Source organism: Anas platyrhynchos, chromosome 13 (genome assembly GCF_047663525.1).
Source record: "Anas platyrhynchos isolate ZD024472 breed Pekin duck chromosome 13, IASCAAS_PekinDuck_T2T, whole genome shotgun sequence".
Taxonomy (NCBI): Eukaryota; Metazoa; Chordata; class Aves; order Anseriformes; family Anatidae; genus Anas; species Anas platyrhynchos.
This window is the reverse complement of record NC_092599.1, coordinates 1,916,824-1,938,128: the sequence shown is the minus strand read 5'-3', so window position 1 is coordinate 1,938,128 and position 21,305 is coordinate 1,916,824. Positions and strand designations below refer to the sequence as shown.

At 43.9% G+C, this 21,305-nt stretch overlaps 1 protein-coding gene across 9 annotated transcripts in view; it reads left to right on the top strand.

The window, feature by feature from the left end:
• The window catches only part of ITPR1 (inositol 1,4,5-trisphosphate receptor type 1), a 163,626-nt gene that overhangs the window by 70,925 nt on the left and 71,396 nt on the right, over window positions 1–21,305 (top strand). For 3 of the 9 annotated variants that reach the window (XM_072044592.1, XM_072044591.1, XM_072044586.1), the window contains 12 exons: window positions 607–672; window positions 1,568–1,705; window positions 3,259–3,384; window positions 3,740–3,940; window positions 5,448–5,699; window positions 6,224–6,349; window positions 7,064–7,192; window positions 10,931–11,051; window positions 11,686–11,870; window positions 12,561–12,709; window positions 13,646–13,757; window positions 17,273–17,299. In XM_072044592.1, the coding sequence (XP_071900693.1) occupies window positions 607–672; window positions 1,568–1,705; window positions 3,259–3,384; window positions 3,740–3,940; window positions 5,448–5,699; window positions 6,224–6,349; window positions 7,064–7,192; window positions 10,931–11,051; window positions 11,686–11,870; window positions 12,561–12,709; window positions 13,646–13,757; window positions 17,273–17,299 (1,632 nt within the window). Of the gene's footprint in view, window positions 1–606; window positions 673–1,567; window positions 1,706–3,258; window positions 3,385–3,739; window positions 3,941–5,447; window positions 5,700–6,223; window positions 6,350–7,063; window positions 7,193–10,021; window positions 10,049–10,930; window positions 11,052–11,685; window positions 11,871–12,560; window positions 12,710–13,645; window positions 13,758–17,272; window positions 17,300–21,305 lie in introns of all 9 variants that reach the window. The other 6 variants (XM_072044593.1, XM_072044590.1, XM_072044588.1 and 3 more) reach the window with 3 other exon arrangements.

Here is a 21,305-nt window from a genome sequence, read left to right as displayed (position 1 = left end):
TTTGAGTATTCATTTTTATAAAATGGCAGAAGAGCACAGTGCTTAAGAACCAGGTCAATGCTGGTGCTTGATCACACCTGATAGTACTAAACTTCCCTGGCATGCACATCTGGCCTAGAACTAATTAAATGCTCCTGTCTCAGCGTGACTGTAATCAGATAGAAAACACGGGATGAGAGAATGCAAGAAATAATCCCTGGGATATGAATATTTATCATTGGAAGTAAATAAAAGTAATTTATTTGTCACTTTCCATGTGTGTAGTTAGGCATCTCTTGCTATCTGTACGATGACAGTTTAATAATAGTAAAGGGGGAGAGAAAATAAGTTTTTCTGCGGTGGGGACTGGATTACAGATGGAACGTGACAAGCGAAGGAAAGGACAGGAGGTTACTATCTCTAAAATTATCCCACCCTCATGTTATTTTATGTTATAGAGGTCAATGTGGGATGGCAGGATAACTGTGTTTTTCTGAGGCTGTCAGCAAACTGAAGGATGACGCTCCTTTCCAGGAAGAGAGCAGTCACAAGCCTAGAACGGTAATTTTAGTCCTCATGAAGAGCGTACTATAAGCTGCTAATAAATTGTATGATTTTTATCCACAGGAAGGTCACAGCAAGTCACAGAAGCCTGAAAGTACCAGCAGCTACAACTACCGCGTAGTAAAAGAGGTAAAACTGTTTCTTGATAGTTAAATGGAAGTGTAAATGAGTAACTCAGCCCTGGAGAGCTGCAGTCGCAGGGAGACACCCAGGAAAGTCTGAGTCACTCTTCCATTGTGGAAACTATTTGCTGAGTAATAACATATCCCAGTTTGAATGAGAAGCCAGGAATATAATAAGCACAACATGTGTATTCTTTCCTTAAGAATGGATTAGTGAGAAACGCGACATTTTGTTGCTGTTTCAATGGTAACATAATATTTTTATTAAAGGCTATAAAGCAAGTAAGCAAGTCAAGAAGCTATTTAAATTGCTCTGTCCCGAGTAGTTTACATGTGAAAAGCTCTGTGCTCTTGAAATTTAATTTCAGAAATACCAGACAAAGAGCGTGCACTGGCGCTGCTGTCCTCTTAGGTAATGGGTTTTCTGTGGCACTGTGCTGCGGAGCCAGACGTTGGGTTCACTTTACACGGCCGAGTTCCACAGGAGCAGCACTAGTTAGAGCTGAAATGGATAGTGCCCAGGCCAGTAAACCACCAGATGTGATGATAGAGCTGTTGCCTCACTGCTTCCCTTGCCTGTGCCAAGGTGATGAAAGACTGCCCTGGCTGCTGCGTCTCCGGGAGGGTGGCGAGGGGGTGGCAGCCACCACAGCCGCCTCCTGCCCCAACATCTCCCAAGGGCTCTCATCTCCAGCCTGGTCCTTCCGCATCTCTGCTGCTGTTGCAGGAGCAGGCAGGCTTTAGCCCAGTCTTTGCTCCTCATCTTGAGACCACAGAACTTGATTTTGCTGCCTAGAGTCGCTGTGGTTCGTGCAGATGTGTGTTCTGACGTTAGCTCTCTCCGAGAGCCGCCTGGCATGTTCTGAAATAAAACCCAGTTCTAAAGCAAGTCTCTTCTCCAGATCCTGCTTCGGCTGAGCAAGCTGTGTGTGCAGGAGGGCATCTCTGTCAGGAAGAGTCGGAAGCAGCAGCAGCGGCTGCTGAGGAACATGGGCGCGCATGCCGTTGTGCTCGAGTTGCTGCAGATCCCTTACGAAAAGGTTGGGTTTCTGTACAGCTGTTGCCTTACTTCATGTTGTGTTGATGGATTTTTAACAGCTTCTCACATCTTCCTGAACATTCTGCCTTTTTAAACTGGATTCAAAGAAGCTATTCTAAATTATCAAAATTAATTGAAAACCTATATAGGTTTTGTTTGTTTAAAGTCTTTGAAGGTAGTTTTCTGTACTAATTTCTGAGGAAATATTTGTCCACTGTAGCTTGGGATAAGACCAAGGCTGAACTTTCAGCTTTCTATGGGAGGTGTGTTATGCTGCCTTGAAGTTAAGCTGTCAGTGGAAGCAAGACACTATTGCTACACGGTAGCTGTCTGAAAGCCATCCTGGGAGCACTGAGGGACATGAGGGAGCCTGCTGCCCTGTGGGATTTATCAGCAGGTCTGTCCAGTAGTTAGACGTGAACCAGACGCCCCACCACCACACCTGTCTCCCAGTTACAGAGTCCCAAACTCCCTCTTAGGAATAAATAAATACCAACTGGCTCTGGAGACGAGGTCTGCAGTTCATAATTAGCCCTCTCAGAGTGCCATGTAATGTCGGTGGCATGGTGTGGAACCCCTGTGACCGTGCTGCTGTGCAGTTGGAGCTGGCACAGCACCGCGCCGTGCTGATGGAGCACACCCCGAGTGCGTCACGTTGGCTGCCCGTGAGTCACTGCTGACAGGTACTTATCATTGCACAGGTGAGGGAGCTTTTCCAGCTTACTCTGCTGTCATCTGTTCCAAACTCCGCAGGTTTCTGAGAACCAGTCACTGTAGGCAGTAGCTTTGAGAAATGTTAAACTAAGTCTCATACTATCCTGCTTCATATTTTGCTAAAAAATCAGCAGAAGTAGCCCCTTTGATGGCTCTGTCACCGTTCTGTCCCATGCTTATGAACACGCTACTGAACAGGCAGTATGGAAAGTGTTTCACCTTCGGAAATAGATGAAACTCCTTAAAAATAAAAGCAGACAGTAATTTTTCCAAACTGCATTTTATACCATCAGTGATCTACGCTGATGTCAGAGGAAAGGCACTGATTCCTGAACTGTGCTTGGAAGCATGCAAGTAGTGTGCAGATTCCAGTAAATATAAATTGGGCTTAACTGTTGCAATAACAACTTTCCATCTCTTCTTTGCCATGAACTACCTATCTGTCACTGCTGAAATGCATTTCAGCAGAACATGGCAATTTTCCTCTGTAGCCCTAAGGTGATGATGTGTGGTTTGGCCAGTGCACTGGTATGTTCAGAAGTGTAAAAGTGACTAAAGCACGTTGCTGGCAGGCTTGGTCATAGGGTATGCAATTTTAGAGAATAAACTACTGTAATTTCTATTACGGTCTTTATTTTTGATGATCTTTAGAACTGTGAAGCAGGCCAAACTCATCCCTAATGTCTGTGAACTGGGTGGAGGTTTGTTTTTCTTTGGAGTGTGAGGGAGACGTGACAGTTCTCTTGCAGAGCTGGAGCTGAGACTCATCTAGTTAGTGCTCACCTGAAAGTGAACCTTCAGATTCTTTTTAACCCCATCTTATTTGTCATGCAATCACAGGCTGAAGACACGAGGATGCAGGAGATAATGAAGCTCGCACACGAGTTTTTGCAGAACTTTTGTGCTGGGAACCAACAGAACCAGGCGTTGCTGCACAAGCACATAAACCTGTTTCTTAACCCAGGGGTAAGAACAACCTCATGCCATAATTTTTTTTCCATCAAGAAAAGAGAATGGATTGTCCTTGGTGATTGCCTCTGGGCCTGTTCTGATGCAAGACTGGTTGAAGGGGTCACATTTTATTTCCTTCTAAAGCCTTGAAATTTTGTTTAGGACCATTTCAGTGAAGAAAGTTCAAGAGGCTGAAGTGGACTGAAAAAATAGCCTTAGATACAAGCCAATGTGTTGAAATATTAGGTCCTCAGAAATGTTTGGTTAAGTCCTGAACCCTGCAGAAGTGTTGACTTCATCCTGACCTCTCTGTGGATTTGGTGGTTTGTTTACTTTCTAATTTCTTTCTTTGTTTTATCTCCTTCATTAGATTCTGGAAGCAGTGACAATGCAGCACATTTTCATGAACAACTTCCAGCTTTGCAGTGAGATTAATGAACGCGTCGTTCAGCACTTTGTCCACTGTATAGAAACACATGGCAGAAACGTTCAGTACATAAAGTTCCTGCAGACAATTGTCAAGGCGGAAGGAAAATTCATTAAGAAATGCCAAGATATGGTAATGGCTGAGGTGAGAGCTGCAGAGATTCGCGAGGTCTGAACAGAAGTTTTCACATACCATTTGGTGAAAATGACAAATTGATCCTCTCGCTTCTGGGACTGCCAAGAAGCTGACAGTTAGCTCTCACAATGCAAAAAGAGCATACAGCTACCAGAAAGCATAGACTTCTTGTGACCAAAAGCGTTCTGAGCTCTTCACCTACAGATATAAAGAGTGGTTAGTTACTAATGATATTTGCAAGTTATTTTCCAGGCTTCTACAAAGCAGTATATAGGCAGGCTTGGTTTGAAGGAAAGCTGCCTTTCCACAGGAAAATTGGCAATAAGAAAAATAGTTTAATTTCAATGTTCTAATGGAGAAGGAAAATTTTACCATGATAATAGAATAATTTGATGAGAATTTCTTTGTATCTTAAACAGCTGAACATGTAAGTCTTGGTAAGTGCTGAAGGAGGAAGAGACTGAGGGTCTTCAGCAATTTAGGCGTGTAGGTAACTGAAATTGGGATGTCAGGACAGGAGAGGTAATAAAAGGGTAAATAAGTCCCTTTAAGTGGGGTATTGTAGGTGATCAGTTTGACAGTCTGTTTGCATGTCTGGCATTTTTATTGGCCTCCTCGGCAGGGGGAGCCCAAGGATCAGATTTCTCAAGCTCTGGCTTGTGTGTGTGTCAGTTTTACTAGACTGATCAGAGGTCTTCCATAGTTTGTAGCTCAGTTCAAAAGTGGTTCTGTGAGCTTTCCAACGTGGAGTTATGTTTGTGAAGATGCTCAGCACTTAGCTTTAACAGGGACCAGCAGCTGCTGAGGAAGAAGGGGTTGCCTTCTGCATTTTATCTAGCTGATTGCCACAAGCTCTATGTGGTAGGGTATTTCTGATCCTACAGTTGCATGCTAAGAGGCTCAGCCCCTGAGTAGGGGTCAGCCTGCTTGCTGTCATTTCCTTCGTGGAGTTACAGGAGGTCTGAGCTACGCAGGAAATCTGGCCATCCAGATCTAAAATGTGAAGTTTGTAGAAATCTTCAGTGTGTGACTTAACGTGTCACTTGCTAGCGCTGGAAAATTGGTGTTTGTTCAGCAGGGTGGGATTACTGGGCCCTGCAGCCCTCCCATCCAGCATGCCCCTGAGGCGTTGCTCTGAACAAAATGGTCCGACTACAGCTCTCTGTATGAAAAAGTCAGCTGAGGCAATGTACGCGAAATAAAAAAGCACAATGGAAAGTCACAAGCTTCTTGGCAAAACTTCTGTCTAGGCAGTCAGTTGGACTGACTTTGAAGTTCTTCAGCAGTTTAGAAGTGGTAAATTCTTTAAGAGAAAGTGTCATACTTGAGCCATCTGCCCCATGAAGGAGAGCACAAGAGGAATGTCCAGCTGACTTGGTGGCTGCGCTTCTTAAGTTTCCAAGGAACAGCAAATCGGAATTTTCACTGTGACTGTCAGCCCACAGACTGGGGGAGGATGCTGTGGGGAGATGCCCAGGCTTTGATCTGCTAATGGGGTGTTTTTCTTTCTTGTTAGCTGGTGAATGCAGGGGAAGACGTCCTGGTGTTCTACAATGACAGGGCCTCCTTCCAGACTTTGGTGCAGATGATGAGATCAGAAAGAGATCGGATGGATGAAAACAGCCCGCTGATGTACCACATCCACTTAGTCGAACTGCTCGCTGTGTGCACGGAAGGCAAAAATGTCTACACAGAAATAAAATGCAATTCCCTTCTTCCTCTGGATGACATTGTTAGGGTAGTAACCCACGAGGATTGCATACCTGAGGTGAGGGCTGTTTGGAGGCACTGGCCTTGTATGTATTTGAAATGTACTGACTTTGGGTGAGAGAGATGTGATGTTGAGTCTCTTGCCTGGGAAGGCTGGTGGGGCAGGTGAGCAGTACCTGGGAGTTGGGAAATTACATTCCTTCCCTGGTTTTGCCATAGACAACCCCAGTAAATAGCTAAGTTAATCCTTTCATACTTGTTTCCTTGCCCTTAAAATGGGGATGTGATGCTGTACTTCTTTTATAGGGTTCTAGAGGCAGAGAGGTTTATGGAGTATGCTGCTAACCTTGAACAGATGGTTCTGCAGAACTGGAAATGAATATTATGCTGACATTTTGTCTGCAGTAATCCCAGTGTTTTTTATTGGATGGTGTCTTTCTATTCATGGCATTAAATTTCACCAGTGCTTAAATAAAAAGAAGTAGTTGAGCTGCAGATGACTTATAGCAGTTTTAATGTGACATTATATCCATTCATGATACCATTCAAGTTTTTTAATGGTATTTTTTTCTCCACTTTTAGGTTAAAATTGCATACATCAACTTCTTGAATCATTGCTATGTGGACACAGAAGTAGAAATGAAAGAGATTTACACCAGTAATCATATGTGGAAGCTATTTGAGAACTTCCTGGTTGACATCTGTCGGGTAATGATTTCTGTATCTGGGAACTGAATTCAGAAAGTTTAAATTAACCTATCTGGTATATAGCAGTAAAAATAAGACATAGCAGTGCTGCATCAAGACAGTAAGTGCCCTAACTGCTGTGCTGCTTCATATTTATATTTGCCTCTTCCCTTGTGCCTGTGGATTTCATTAGTCATATTCCATGGAACGCATTAATATTTTCCTTTAAAAAAAATCAGAAAAGCCCCACACCCTACTCCTTTGTCTAATGCCTTTTTCTGTTCTGCCACCTGGCTTGCTTATTCTGGCTGTGATAGTTAACTTCTTCCCGAGCAATAGTCAATGTTTTTTTGGCAGGTCAGGACAAATATTTTCCAAGCTTGGCATTTGTTTGTCCATGTGGCTTTTTGCCTGGGATTCCAAGTATTTCCCCATACGAAAGCATTACACCTCAGTCCTCCCGACCCTACTAGTTTCTTTCCTCTAAGGTACTCTTTCTTCCCCTCCCTCTTGAACATGCTATATGCCAGCACATTAAAACTCGTTAAAACAATAACAGTGTTGAGCTTCTGCCTATGCATGTGCTAGAAATACAAAGATACCAGTATCATAAATATTGCTGTGACAGGGAATTGCACTGACTAGGCTGATACAAAATCAAAAACTCCAGTCTGTAGGACATTTTAGACTACCTTGGTTGAGCTGTTTCTGAACCAATAATGAATTACCTTGCAGGCTTGTAACAACACCAGCGACAGAAAGCATGCTGACTCCATATTGGAGAAGTACGTTACAGAAATAGTGATGAGTATAGTCACCACTTTCTTCAGTTCCCCGTTCTCTGATCAGAGCACTACTTTGCAGGTAGGAAAACGTAGAGACATAAGAGTGAAGATGTATTGTCAATGCAGTGATGCTAATTCCACTTTGGTTCTATTACCAGTTAAAAAGAGGCACGTGGTGGGTCAAATGTATTCTTTGTGACCAAAATGTTTGTGTTTTTTTTTTGCTGTAGAAATTGTAAGATTTGTATATCAGATTACAATCATTTTCTGTGGAAGCTGTCACAGCTTCATCAGTAAATTCAGTTCTGTACTGCCATTGAGACCACGTAGAAACTCTCTCCAAAAGGCCCACATGTCATTGCTAGGTTCAGGGTGAGAAAATCACAGTGCATGTAAGGCAATGAAGGTTTTTACCATGTTTTGTATTCCAGTTATATCTGAGGGGTCAGGCCCTCTTTGCTGTCAGTTATCTGAGTACAGCTGAAGGTGATGTGGGCAGGTGTAGGAGGGCAAACAATTTTGCTTTGGGCATGCCAGCTCTCTAGCAGCGTTAAAGCAGTTGCACAGCAGGAAGGAGTTCTCCTGAGCACCTTGAAGAATGAAAATAAAAATAAAACAACTTTGCTGGCAAGCCTGCCAGGTAGGGTAGAGAGTGTTGCATTACAGAGGGTACAAAGACAGCATGTTTTTATAAAAGGATTCTAATTTCCTTTAAAAAGTAAAACAACAAATACAATCCAAGAGTTCTTGTTCTATTAAGCTGAGTAACTTCTGATCTTGCACAAAAATCTGGGAAGTGTGGAGGAGAAGCTTGGAACATTCGTGAAGTGACAGATTTCCACAGCAGAACAGCAGCGTCAGGACATTGCCATAATATTTGTATTGCAGCACAATGATAACATCATTCTTTTATTCATAAATAACTTCTTGGGAGGAGTGTGGGTGGAGTGGTCAGGTGCCTGGCTGTTCTATCAAGTTTGAATATGGTAATTGGTGAAACTTGATGCAGCTTCATCATGCCAAAGGCAGTTGTTCAAAGTGCAGACTCCAGGTTTGTAATTGAATGCAACTGGCAGCAGGTTAGGAAGCATCTGGTTCCCAAAAGCAGCCATAAAGGGCACCTGGCAATTTGCCGTGTCAGTCCCTCATCAAGGAACTTATGCAAACCCTTCGGATCATGGTGTGCTGCCTGGGTGACTGCAGTCCCCCAGGAAAATGTACATAAAACTGCTGCACGACTATCAGGTGGAGAGTTCTCTCTGCTCAGTATTAGCAGTGTGCTCATTCTTTTCTCCTGCTGACACTGCCCTCCATGGGGCAGGATGCGTACCCAGCCTGTGTCTGGGTGACCAGTTTCCAGCCTCACCTTACCAACTGCTTTCTATTCAAGAGGCCTGCCTCTAGGAGCTAGCTCTCCTTATTCAGGCAAGAAGATGGTCGCATTGAAAGCAACAGAGAAGCATTGGAGGTTGACTCAAATACTCTTAAACTGCCAAACTGTGCGCTTTGCCTGTGAGAGCACAGAGGGCTCCAGCAGCTGTGTTTGGGCTGAGCAGCTTTATTAGGGTTGTCTTCACTTGTGCAAGTCTGAGCAGTCCAGCAGTTGGTCTGCTCTTCGTATGACTTTCAAAATGTCAGCAACTACTGCGGTATCAGCTTTCGTGATAGCTTGTCACAATTTCATCAGAAGAAAATGAGAAATTGAGATGAGTGGTTAGCCTTGTCCCCCAGGGCTCTGTCCTTCTACTCTTCCCTCTGGACTCTGTTACCTTGCTGTCATACCCTTAATTGTCATCTCTGAGTGTACAACATTTGAATACACTTCCTTACCGTCATATTTTAGCCCTTAACTTTATACGCCAACGGGTTTTCTTTAGTTTCTCATTCTCTCCCTCTGTCTAGCAGGATGAAATAATTCTTCTTCACCATCTCAGTTGATCGCTCTGTCTTTGTCTTATCCTACGTTTTCCCTCTGTAAGTTAAAAGCTCTGTTTCTCTACCTTTTTCTGCCTGTCAAGACTCTTGCACATAACCAGGAACTCTCCCACCTGAGGAGTACATCCCGTTGGACTGCCTGCTGGGTGTACCTAACTCCTCCAGGTGGGATTTTGCACTCACATCTGAGATCCTGCAGGGCTGCCTGCAGCTGCTTTTACCTGATCATGCGCCACTGTCTCCAGGAGTGACCTTTGCCATTCAACTTTGTTTTGCCTTTGGATTCAATCGCTCCCCATTCTTTCTGCTACACCTTGTCATCTTGTTTCTTCTCATGCGAGCCTCTTCTTGTCTCATGCTCTTTCATGTTATGGCTCGTTGGACTGAAATTGTACCTCCCTTGAGTCAGGACCAGCCTTGCTTGTTCAGGGAACACCTTGTACATCTATCATAAAGTTCAAATAATATAAAATTAGGAGAACATAAATATGTCTTTTCAAAGAACAGCTGCCCCCAAACTTTGCTCTTTAAGAAGTACTGTTTAGCCTGTTTGCCTCCTAAGGGTGCTCCTGCCTGAGGCCTTCCTTCACAAACGTAGTCAGAGAGATGTGGGACATGGAATACATTTCTTACTTGATTTATGGACCTAGTTTAAGCAAATGAAACATCTTTGAAGCTTTTTAGACTGACATGTCTTTAAAAATGAACTGGAAGGACTGTGTCAGTGGCTGAAGTCCAAAAGTGCAGGTATTTTCAGTGCCTTGGAGAATACTGCTGTCTGCCATGGTTTTGATGTTTGGCTTATTTCTAGAAAGGATAATGGGTATTTGCCTCTTAGTAATTTTTGGTTCTCGAATTTTGATTCTCCTTTTGTACATTTCATAATGGTGTTATTAAATGAATTAATTTAATGGATTTAATTACCTAATAGATTTGGCTTTTTCCTCTAACTCCACTTTTTTCTTACAAACAGACATCAATCTTGACCAGAATAAAAGAGGTATTTTTTCACTGGTGTTCTTCAGTCTTGTGGGCTTCGCACTGTGGTGTAGTTCACTTAGCTGATAGAAACACGGAATAGCTAATAGGCACAGGGACATGGGTATTCCTTCTCAATCTCGGGTCATTTGAAATATTTAAAATACAGGTAAAATAAATGAATTATTCTACTAATTGCTGTACAAAACCAAACAGGGAGTTCTGGTCAATGTAGTTGGAGTGTTGCAAAGACAAAAGAATAGAGCTTGTGTGTACTGGAATAGCTGACCTATCTGCAGTGGGAGATCACCTTGCAAGTACAGGGCTAAAAACCACGCCTGAATTTTGGCTGATCCCTAGCAGCCATAGTATTTACCACTAACTGCTACCTATATCCAAAATAACAAATGCACAGCTGGTTTCTTCAGTAAATTAGATACCGGCTAATATTTGCAATGAGTTTTCAACTCTGTTGCTGTGCTGGTGTTTGGCCAGGAGCAAAGTCCCATTTACCTGTGGACTATTGAGTCAGCTGCTGGTCAGCGCTAGGAGAAAAATCTCGATGCCACGTTTGCTGATAACTCTTGATTAAACAGGTGAAGATTACTGCTTATTTCCTTTGCTTAGTCAGGCTTCAATTACTAAAGCTCTATGCTTTAGAAGCTGTCTATTTAATATTTCCCATCCAGCCCTCGTTCCCACCCTTTCCATTCAGTTGCTGATTGTGTGGTAGATACGCTGTCTACAGCATGAAGTTGTCTAACAAGTGGATGCAGACCAGTTAGAAGTGACTGCTGTGCAAAAAGTCAGGGCTGGAGCTGGAAACCGGTGTTACCTCAGGTTAATGCTGATACATCCCAATATGATGCAATGAGTTTGATTTTTCTCTAACCTTGTGTTCTAGACCCGGCAGCCTGTGTTCGTTCAGTTGCTACAAGGCGTGTTCAGAGTGTACCATTGCAACTGGCTAATGCCAAGCCAGAAGGCATCGGTGGAAAGCTGCATTCGGGTGCTCTCAGATGTAGGTAAGAAATGCATGTAATCAGATCTAAATATGCTGCAAATGTGGTCATCCAGTATTTGCTGCTTACATGGCACCCTTCCAAAAATAAAGTTCAGCTTGCTTCCTGCTGGGGCCGCTTGCAACTAATTCAGTGCCAAGGCATACTACAAAGCCAGGCTTATGCTGGTACACTGTCATTATTGAGCAATGTTGTCACTGTAACCTGAAGTGCTTTCTTGGATTAACCTCAGAACTCTGCAATCCTGTTGATCTGTGACCAGGAAATGGTCCATCTGGAGTTTTGTATCACTCCTCCCACTAATTTGCTCCGCTTTTAGCAGCAAAGAGAATAATTTGCACTGGATGTGAGGCCAGATCTGTTGGATAGGTGCATGCTAACACACGTGAGATGTGTGTGATGCATTCCTGCTCATACAATTTGAAGACAGTAAACTGATCAGAGGTGTGAAAGCCTTTAAACATAATGCTACAGAGAGGTCTGACCCATTACACTGACTGAGCGTTGTGTTGTTTAAAATGCATACGAGGTAGATTGTAGAAGGAATTGCAAGTGGAGCTTGTCTCATTCTTGCATTACCTCTAATACATGGGCTAAAGGAATCAATTCTTACTAATTTTTTTTTTGCTTGTTGCAGCAAAAAGCCGAGCAATTGCAATTCCTGTAGACTTGGACAGTCAGGTCAACAATCTCTTCCTGAAATCTCACAATATTGTACAGAAGACTGCAATGAACTGGCGAATGACTGCAAGGAATGCTGCCCGCAGAGATTCGGTGCTTGCTGCCTCCAGGGATTATCGAAACATAATTGAAAGATTACAGGTGACTACACAGCACCCCTTCCACCTTTGATAACCACTTGCATATCTACACAAAAGGAGGAATTCACTAAGTAAAGACACGAAGTGGGAATTAGTCAAAAGCTCCGTGGTGAACGTTAGCAGATGCTGAGTGTAATACTGTGTGTAAAATCAAATATAAGCCGTTGTATCAAGAAAGCTAATTGAATGTCCATGGTACATGAACATAGAGGTTTTATTGTCCTAGGAAGTGACGATATTTGAAGTTACTGGTACTTGAAACATTCTTGTTCTACCATTAGTTTGAAATAAAACATTACTTCTGTCAGACAGGACATTATCGTTGTCACAGCCACACCCGTCCAGTGCTTTGCTCCTTGTACACCAGCCCCCTCTCAGTACAGCAAAAGGTGCCATGAGCCTTCCTGGAAGCTGCTGCATGGCTTGAAATAAATGGATGATTGGCTCCTTGTTGACACAGTTGCAGCTGGAGTCATTTCGCTGAAATGGTTGTGTTCCCACACTGTTTCTGCTTAAAATAATATTTAAACATAAAAAAGACTTCCCCTTTAAAGAAGGCTATTAAATGACAAAACATGGCCAAACTATCCAGGCAGGACAGTCGTACTCTTCTGCACCTTGTGAAATTAATTTGTATATAACTTCTACGTGTTTAATGCTTGCTGAATCTCTCTATATGGTTATGTTCTAGGACATCGTATCAGCTCTAGAGGATCGCTTACGTCCTCTTGTCCAAGCAGAGTTATCAGTACTGGTAGATGTGCTTCACAGACCTGAACTGCTCTTCCCAGAAAACACGGATGCAAGGAGGAAATGTGAAAGTGGAGGTTTCATTTGCAAGTAAGCTGTCTTGAAGTCTGACCTTCTTGGAGGTTTTTGGTTTTATTTTGCTCTTTTTTCCCCCCCAAAAAAAAAGTTGTGCCCTTGTTCAGCTTTATACAAAGCATGGTATTTCATGCTATGATAAATACAATTTCTCCTTTTGGTAGGGGGAAGCTACTGGAGTGGGGGAAATTGATATGCTCTCATAGCGAATGCTTAAAAATCTCTATTTGCTGTAGGAAACAAATGTAATGAACGCTAGTATAAATTAGTATAAAATTTGGAGCTGATCCCTGCCTTCAACCCTAATGATGTTTGCGAGGTACTTGTCCTTGTAGCACTTAATGCTGGGGAGCTATGTCAAAATCAATTGTTATCACATGCATCACCTACCTTGTGCCCAAATCTGGAGTGAAGGGAAAGGAAAGATTACAGGGTCATTTTGAGGGCAATTCAGAGCAGAATCCCGGTTCTCAGATCACCTCCCAAACAGGTGGATTGTGCACAGAGCTGAGGGCAGCTGGGTAACTGAGTAACAAAGGCCGGGCAGAGTGGATTTCTAATTGCACAATCACGGTCTTTCCGTGTGATTTTAACAAAATAGCGTGTGGAACAGTTTTCTTCTTCGTGTTTGTTCTGGAGGATCATCAAGTCTTAAATTACATTGCTCCTTCCTCCGATTCCTTTCTGCCTGTAGGCAGATGGGTTTTATCTAGCTATCCTCCTGCCAGGGACTTTGCAAGTGTTCTTCACAGCTTCACCAAAGCCCAGAGTCCTAGTAGCTGGCTAAATGCTGCTCTTGAGAGAATATTCCCAAGATGGTTGTATAATGGCATGACAGAGCTATGTTTTAATAAAAACCTGTTTGCAGCTTAAACTAATTAAGAGAGCCACATATCTTATCCCATTTTTAGAATTAGTACTAAAATGAACTGATTGATTGCTTATTTTCAGATTAATAAAGCATACTAAACAGCTGCTGGAGGAGAATGAGGAGAAACTATGTATTAAAGTATTACAGACACTCAGGGAAATGATGACCAAAGATAGAGGCTATGGAGAAAAGGTAATGTAATTTACAGTTCATCGTTCTGTGTTAAGCACTGTATTTATTATTCAGTAAAGGAAAATATTATTCTGGCTCTTTCAAGCTGTTTTGTATGTGTAAGCATTTCTGTGAATCAGGAACAAGTTCAAATCAGGAACAAAAAAATTTTAGTCAACAACTTCAAATATAACTTGAAAGGTAAGCTTGCTTCTGTTGCTTTTGTACTTTAGATGTGCAAGTTTAACTCAATTCTTGTGGTTGCTGCCACTGTAAAAAAATAAAAATAAAAGTTGGTTACATTTTTACGAAGGATATAACCTCCTTATCTGTTTGCTAGGTCTAGGTGACTCTTCATCGGGTCACATAACCTTGCAATAGGAGGATATTTTGTGGTTTAATTTTAATTTGTTATACATCTGAGTCATCATCTTGTGAGTTATAGATGGAAACTGTCTGTACAGCCGCCCATGTATTTTTCTTTCCCTTTCCCACACACAAGTCCTTTGTCAGGTGAGAGGAATGTCATTCTGTAGGTACAAGCCTATTCTCATTCTCTATTTGAATCAGAAGAGTGTGCCTACACCGGTATGTTTGGGCATCTAGGCATTCCTACAACCATTCCCAAAATTCCAATCTGAAGCATCTCCTGCATTTTTAAAGCTCTTTAGGTTATGAACATGCCATGCAAGAGGCATACAGCATGTCCTCCCAGTGAAGGTGCTCGTGAACAGTTCGGAATTGGCAGCTGGGTCTGTGGGGAGGCAGTGGCGTGGAAGGATGTGTGCTGCAGCTGGGAGCCTGTGCCTGAAGCAGATGGCGTCTCGTGGCCCATTCTCACTTGCTGTAGGGTTTGAAGTTGTTGCAGAGTGCAAGATTCACAGTCCTGAAAGGCAAAAGCTGTAGAGCTCAGACAGCTTTGTCATAGTGACTGTTTTTAGCTGTAGCTACAGCTGCAGCCATGAGGGAAGGAGAAGCTGTGAAGGCAGAGGAAGCTGTAGCACCACGAGGGTGAATGCCCAGCTGGGATGTCACAGACAACCTCTGCTTTGGCTGGTTTAGCTGGAAACGAGACCGTAGGAGCAGCAAGTAGCTCTCCATTGCCAGTTCAGCAGGAGGCAAGCACTCGCACGCCAGAGCGCAGGGACCTGGAGGAGCTGGCAGGAAGGGAGAGCAAATGGAGCACGGAGCCTGCGTGTGGGTGCGCGTATGGGCTGCTGCCCAAGCACACCCAGCTGAGCACGCAGCGCTGCCATGAGTGAGCGGGAGACTCCTAGGAAAATGCCCACGGGGCAGGGATGGCCTGGGCTGTGCTCCCTGATGTGTCAGGGACTGCGCTTCCCACCTGCTGCTACCACCTCGCGGCTGCCCGAGACCCAGCCTGCCTCCTGCTGCTTTGCCCTAGACCTGCTGCTGTACCGAGGGGTTTTCCTCACTTTGCATAGCAGTGTTTTCCATATTTTCCAGTAAACTGACTTTGGGAGAATGCACTAATCAACTGTAAGAAAGAAGCATATATATGCGGGAAGAGCAGGGGATCAGGATTGGTAGGAAAGGGCAGCAAGTGCAGCTTTCAGCTTGTTTTCAACGCGTTGTCCTTCTCTGTGAAGAGGCAGCATCCTGTTCTGAGTCACAACCCTCTCCCTGCAAAGCCCTGAGGCAGTCCTCAGCCCCTTGGCTGCAGCTGGAAGCCTTCAGCCCCATGTCCCTTTATTAAGACATCTGCAGTATGGCACAAGTCAGATCTGTTAGGGGACAAGCCGGAGCCAGCAGCAGTTAGGCTGCTCCAGCAAGAGGGAGTTGTGCTGGATGAGCCCTTTCAGAAGTGCTGAGTGCTGATGCCTTCTCTTGCCCAAAGCAGTGGGATGTAAAAGATTAAACATAATCATAGATTTGGTTTTGCACTTTGTTAGTAAATGTATCAGTGTACATTCTCCCATTAAAAACAGCTAATGAGGCCCTCTAAGGTCAGCTTAGCTAATATTATATAAGTGGTGGCTGATCTTATACATGAACAGAACCCAAATTCGAGCCTTGAGTTTTTAATGTGATAGAACAGTTTATTTTTCTAAATGGAAATTCATTTACAAGAGTTCCTTATTTATTTTTTTTGCTAACGAGTAAAGCAGTACTCCTAGAAGACTGAGCTAGTAGATCATTCAGACTATGGAGAATCCTACAAGAATCTCAGTCTTCAAAGTAGAAAATGCATTAATTTCTGAAACAGCAGATCAGTTACATAATGTGAGATAAGAATATGCTTGCTTGTGAAGTAGATTTCTGAATATGAAAAAGCAACTGATTGCTTACAGATAGACTGCTAGTAGTAGTAGGACAGCTTCTACTGTCTGGCTGTGAGAAGTGCAGTCATATTTATTCTCCCCTGTGACTCATATAACTGTATTTAGTCACCACTTAAAAGGCAATACCTTTGCTTTTAAAATCATCCAGAAGTGTAAAAAGAAAGAAAATTGTACCCACTGGATGTAAATACAGGAGTCCCTGCATAAGGTACAGGCGGCAAAGCTCATTCCTGTGACCAGGATATCGACCATCCAGGCTGTGCTACGTAGGTGAGATGTTCCCAGAACTGACAGCAGTCACTTCAAAGCAGTGTTCAGCAACAGAGTGCAAGGAAAGTTTTGGCATGGCATGTGATTTTCCTGTAGTGCTGCGTGGTGCTCGCTGGAACAATCTGATTTATAAAAAGATCGTACTCCTCCTCTCACACTTAATCTTCCAGCACAAATAGTAAAAATACCACACCCTCTGGCCCGTGTGCTTGTCCCTTTTGTAGGTGGGAAGCGTAATGAGAATGCAGTGTTGTCTGATCCCATTAGCTAAGGCCTTCATTAAACAGCTGGGATTCCTTTGCAGCATGCAAAAAACGTGGTGAGAACACAGATGTACAGAAGCCTGTGGGAAGGCTTGAAGTTTTACATATTGCTAAAGACTCCTAGTCTTGGCATGCACTCAGGCTCTCGGCGATGGGTAGCATACTGTGGTATATTTAATATGCTGAAAACTTTACTACATTGACAGTGTAGACTAGACCCAAGTTTTTTACTTTGCTGAAACATGTCATTCATGCACATCTTTCTGCTGTCTGTCAGATGATTAGCCTAAAATGCAGCTCTAGTGTTTAAAATTCCACTTCTCTTCCCAAACTGGAAATCCAGCTTCTGGACTCTCACTGCTGCTCGCAGCTCACGCTAGCGATGACTCCTAGGCCCAAGGGTGACGCCGTTGGATCTCGGTCAGCCAGCCCGCGGGGTTTGTCACTTGGCGCAGGAACAAAGCCGGGCGCATCCTGTCTGCGGAGCTCCCTGGCGCGGCACTTCCAGCGCTGTCAGGGCCCGAACGCGCCGCAGCCCAGCCGCCTGCAAGCACTGCTGGTGCTGCCTGTAAAATATGCACAGTGTTGGGTTACAGTATCCAAGTGTTAAATGATTTATAAGATCCTAACGTGAAATTTATCTGTAATTTCTCTTACTAATGCTTGCTTTCAATTCTTCCCCCTCTTTCTTTTCCAGCAGATTACCATTGAATTGGATAATGCTGAGGTTTTAATTTTATTTATCTTCTACGGTGTTGTTTCTATGGTGTTTGTTTTATGAGTAGCCCTGTGATTTGTCCTGTTGTCTCTTCAGCACGGAGCTTTCTGATTTGTATGCCTGTGTCAGTGAATTAGTTGAGTTTTCAGTCTGCCGTGTGTCTATGCTGGGAATAGTTACCCTAACTAATTCCATATGCCATTACTTAGAATATTAGTCCAAATGCAGTTACAGTCTCTGGCAGTCTGCAATCATCTGGTACCATAATAGTTCTCATAAAGTTTAGGACCAGATCTGAGTGCTTTTGGAATACGAACTGCCGTAAGCACCATTAAAATGTCAGTGTTCAGCACTGCGCCGTGATACCCCTGTCATCTGCGAACAGGTCCTTTCAGCTATTTGGAAAACCAAATACTGACTTTTTTAATGGCATTCCTGTATAAGTTGGAAGAACCTGTCAGAAGCCAGCTGGAGAAGGGCCTGTGTGAGCTGTCTCTGCTCGCTGCCTGGTGAGAGCCATTACTCACTTCCCAAGGCACGGCACACAGGGTGCCCGTGAGGGCTGTGCCCTGCTGTACGGGCTGCCTCGCTTTCCTTACCGAAAAAGGTGACAGGCATGCTATTCCCCAGAACAGCGAGCTGTCTTTCCTGTTGCTTCTTAGTCAGGTTTGGTGCATAAAGCCACGTAAAACGTTAGGACGTGTTGAGAAAGCCGGGTGGTGTAACTCTATGAAAATTATTGGTCTGGGTGAAAAGCTTCCTGCTGTGAAAAGCGTGCCTTCAGCTGGCACTGCAACAGCCCGGTCCGTGTTTGTGCTACATGTGGTCATTCTACAAGCAGAAAAGCTGTATGTGAATGAGAACTTTCAGTGTAATTGAACTGAAGCTTTCTAAGGACTTTTAAAAGTGGTGGGTTTTGTTCGGGCACCGCTGCACGGGCTGGGGTGAGCGAGCTGAGCTGCAGCAATTTCCTCCTGCAGCTCCAAAATGTGAGTGTGGGTGCTAAATTTGAGATGCGTTTTGCATAAATGTATAATGCTGAGAAAGTGATTGACTGGCACCTTATTTTACTGATATACAAGGGAAAAAAAAATGTAGTATTTTCCCTGTTGTGGTTTGCTTCCTGTGTTCTCTCCCAAGCCAACCTTTCGTATGGAACAAAATTCAGCCACTTCCAATGCTGCTCCTCTTCATTCGGTAGAATAGATAATGAAATATGCTGTAAGTTGCTTACTGTGGAACATATACATTTTGATGCCAATCAGCTGAATTTATCAGTATAAACCTCACACTGAGAACAAAATAATAATTGAAGTCTAACAGATTTGTTACAAAAATAGACCAAAAAGCATACACATCCCCTTCAATTGTATTGAAGGCTTTTCTCCTGTTAAGTGAGGCTTTTGAGGGAAGGAAGGAACCGAGTTCCTCGTGAGAACGAACTGGGGTTGTGACTTCTTTGTGGTGTTTTTACCCCAGCAGTGCTGGGATGCTCAGGCCCCTGCCTTGCTGCTCCCTGAGCAGCCCGGTCCCCTCGCCCAGCAGGCCCAGCCTGGGGCTGTGACTCCTCTCCTGAGAGAAACTTCATAAATCTCCCATCACTGCTTTCAGTTTCAGTGAAAAACTCAATCAGCTGTGGAGATTTTCTGCTCACAGTGTGCAGATATAACAGGGGCAGGCAGTGGAGAGCAGGGGCCCGGCCGTGTCCTGCAGGTCCCTGTTTCATGTGGGGCCCCCGCATGCGGCCCTGCCATCACCTCTGGCCTGTCCGTGTGAGGCACCTCGTGTCTCTCTGGGTCTCATCCAAATTTAGGATTACATAGCTGCAGAGGTGCCTCGTCTCCTTCTCTACATACATTTTTTAACTAATTTTCGTGCCCCCCAGACCCGCCCCTTTATCTGGGGATCACATAGCAGTGATGTGCCCTGGTTTTGAACAAAAGCCCCGTAGTGCCTCAGCATTGCCGTCAGGTGCTAGACCCCTCCGACTGCACGGTGCTTCGGCTTCCAAGAATAGCATACATAATTTCATCTTGGAGAAACTTCAGACAGAACGTTGAATTGTTTAATTGCAAATTAAGTCATAATGTGAAGCTCTTTCCCGTTTAGTTTCTGGCTGTAATGCACTGTCTTTGCCTGCAATAAATCAGCCAGAGAGTGTGGAGCAATTTAGGATTTCGTCTGGAGGCTGCAAAGGAGGAACTTTATTGCTCCTCAGTGGAGCAGCTGCACGGAGGGAGCAGGTGTGTTTATAACCATCGGAAATGAGCCCTGCTGCTTATAGGAAGGAATTCAGACAGGGCTTAGAACCACTGACAATTTTCAAAGGAAATCCTGGTGTTCCCTTTTTTTTTTTTTTTAGCTTGTCACCCCTGGCAACAGTAAACATTTAGGGCAAAGAACACAGAAATCTCTAGTGTTAGTAAAAAGTTATTAAATTCCCTCCCCGTCAAACTCTGCACAACTTAATTTTTCTGATCATCTGAAATGCTCCTTATTCCTCGGGGTAAAACTCAAATAAAGTAGCTGTTTTATGGCATAGTTGCATGACTTCAGAGTATGTGATTGTGATCCTAGATAGAGTTACACATCTGATACTCCTTTACTGAGAGGCGATTTCAGCGCATGGCAAGCCCCAGTTGCAGCGATCTCTGTGATGATGAAAATGATGGAAGGTGCATGCATTTATTGCTGAGAGTTAGGATAGATAAGAGAGACTGTAACTCCAGTTTTTTCTTTATAAGTTCTGAGAGTGCAGAAAGGGAGTGCCCTTTTAGCTGGGTGAATAATACTGGAATTCACCTTGGCAGTAGGAAATCCCCTGCAGAACAGGAAGAACCGTAAAGGGCCGCGGGGCGACATACCTCTGTGACAGCCGGCTGAGCGTGCGGCTGTCTGGAGTATCTGCAGTGCTGGGTGCTGTGGAAATGAAGGGACCAACAAGCACGCTTTGATCCTGTTGCTTGTACTCTGCCTAGTCCCTGTGCTTTCTAAGGAGGGATTTATCCTGAATTTGCTTTTGGTGTCACTCCTGAAAAGGAGGGAGAGGAGGGAACTAGGAGTTTTCTGAGAAGCAGTATAATGTTGTTTGTTTTTAACATTTACTAATGTAGGCTGAGGACCATGATCTGTTCTGGCAGAAATATCCCAGTAGGATTTTTAAGCCTTTGTAGATGTTTTCCAAGCTCTGCAGCATCCCGTATTGCAGCAGGGTTCCTGTCGAACGCTTATTTTGGGGACAGAAATTATGATGCATTAAAAACGAAAGTCATTCTTGCAGCATTTCCAAAGCATTCTGGTTCCTGTAAAGCCTGAAAGTTCACAGACCTTCAGCACAGGGTCTGCATAAGACCGGTATTAAAACAGAGAGTAGAAGAGGTATCTCGAAAGATTGAGGGAAAGCATGATTTGTTTTAATTAAAACAAATGAACAAACAAACCAGCAAAGCCCAGTGTTGCTTTGGGTTTTGTCGTGACCTTAGGGCGTGCTTTGTTCAGAGCTTGTCCTTTGGCTTGCTGCAGAGCTGCTGATGGTATCAGGCTGATGTGTGGGGCTGCAGAGCTCAGCAGAGGGGTCTTAGCATTGGCTCTGGGCAGGTGTCTCAGGTAGTGAAGAATTCCCCAAGGCAGGGTGCTGGCGTGTTCTCTGTGAGAGCCCTTGGGCTGAGTCTTTAATTTACTCCTCACTGGGCTTGCACTGGTGTGACTTTGTTCTTGGTGTAGCTGTTGGCAATGCTGCTCTTTCAGAGAGAAGGTCCAGGACCGAGCTAAATTTTTCAAGAGCCACCAAGTGTGAATCTTTACACAAGAATGATAACTAACCCTCAGTTGTAATTGGGCACAACGGCTTAATTGACTTTTAATTGAATCCCTAATCCACTCAAATATCCAAACATGATGCAAAAGCAGATTCTGCAGCTTTTCAGAAGCCGCGTTGGGATGGTGAACTCCACCTCGGGTTCCCTGTGATCCCAGAGGACAGCAGCACATTTCCCTCTGCATCGGGCATTTGTTT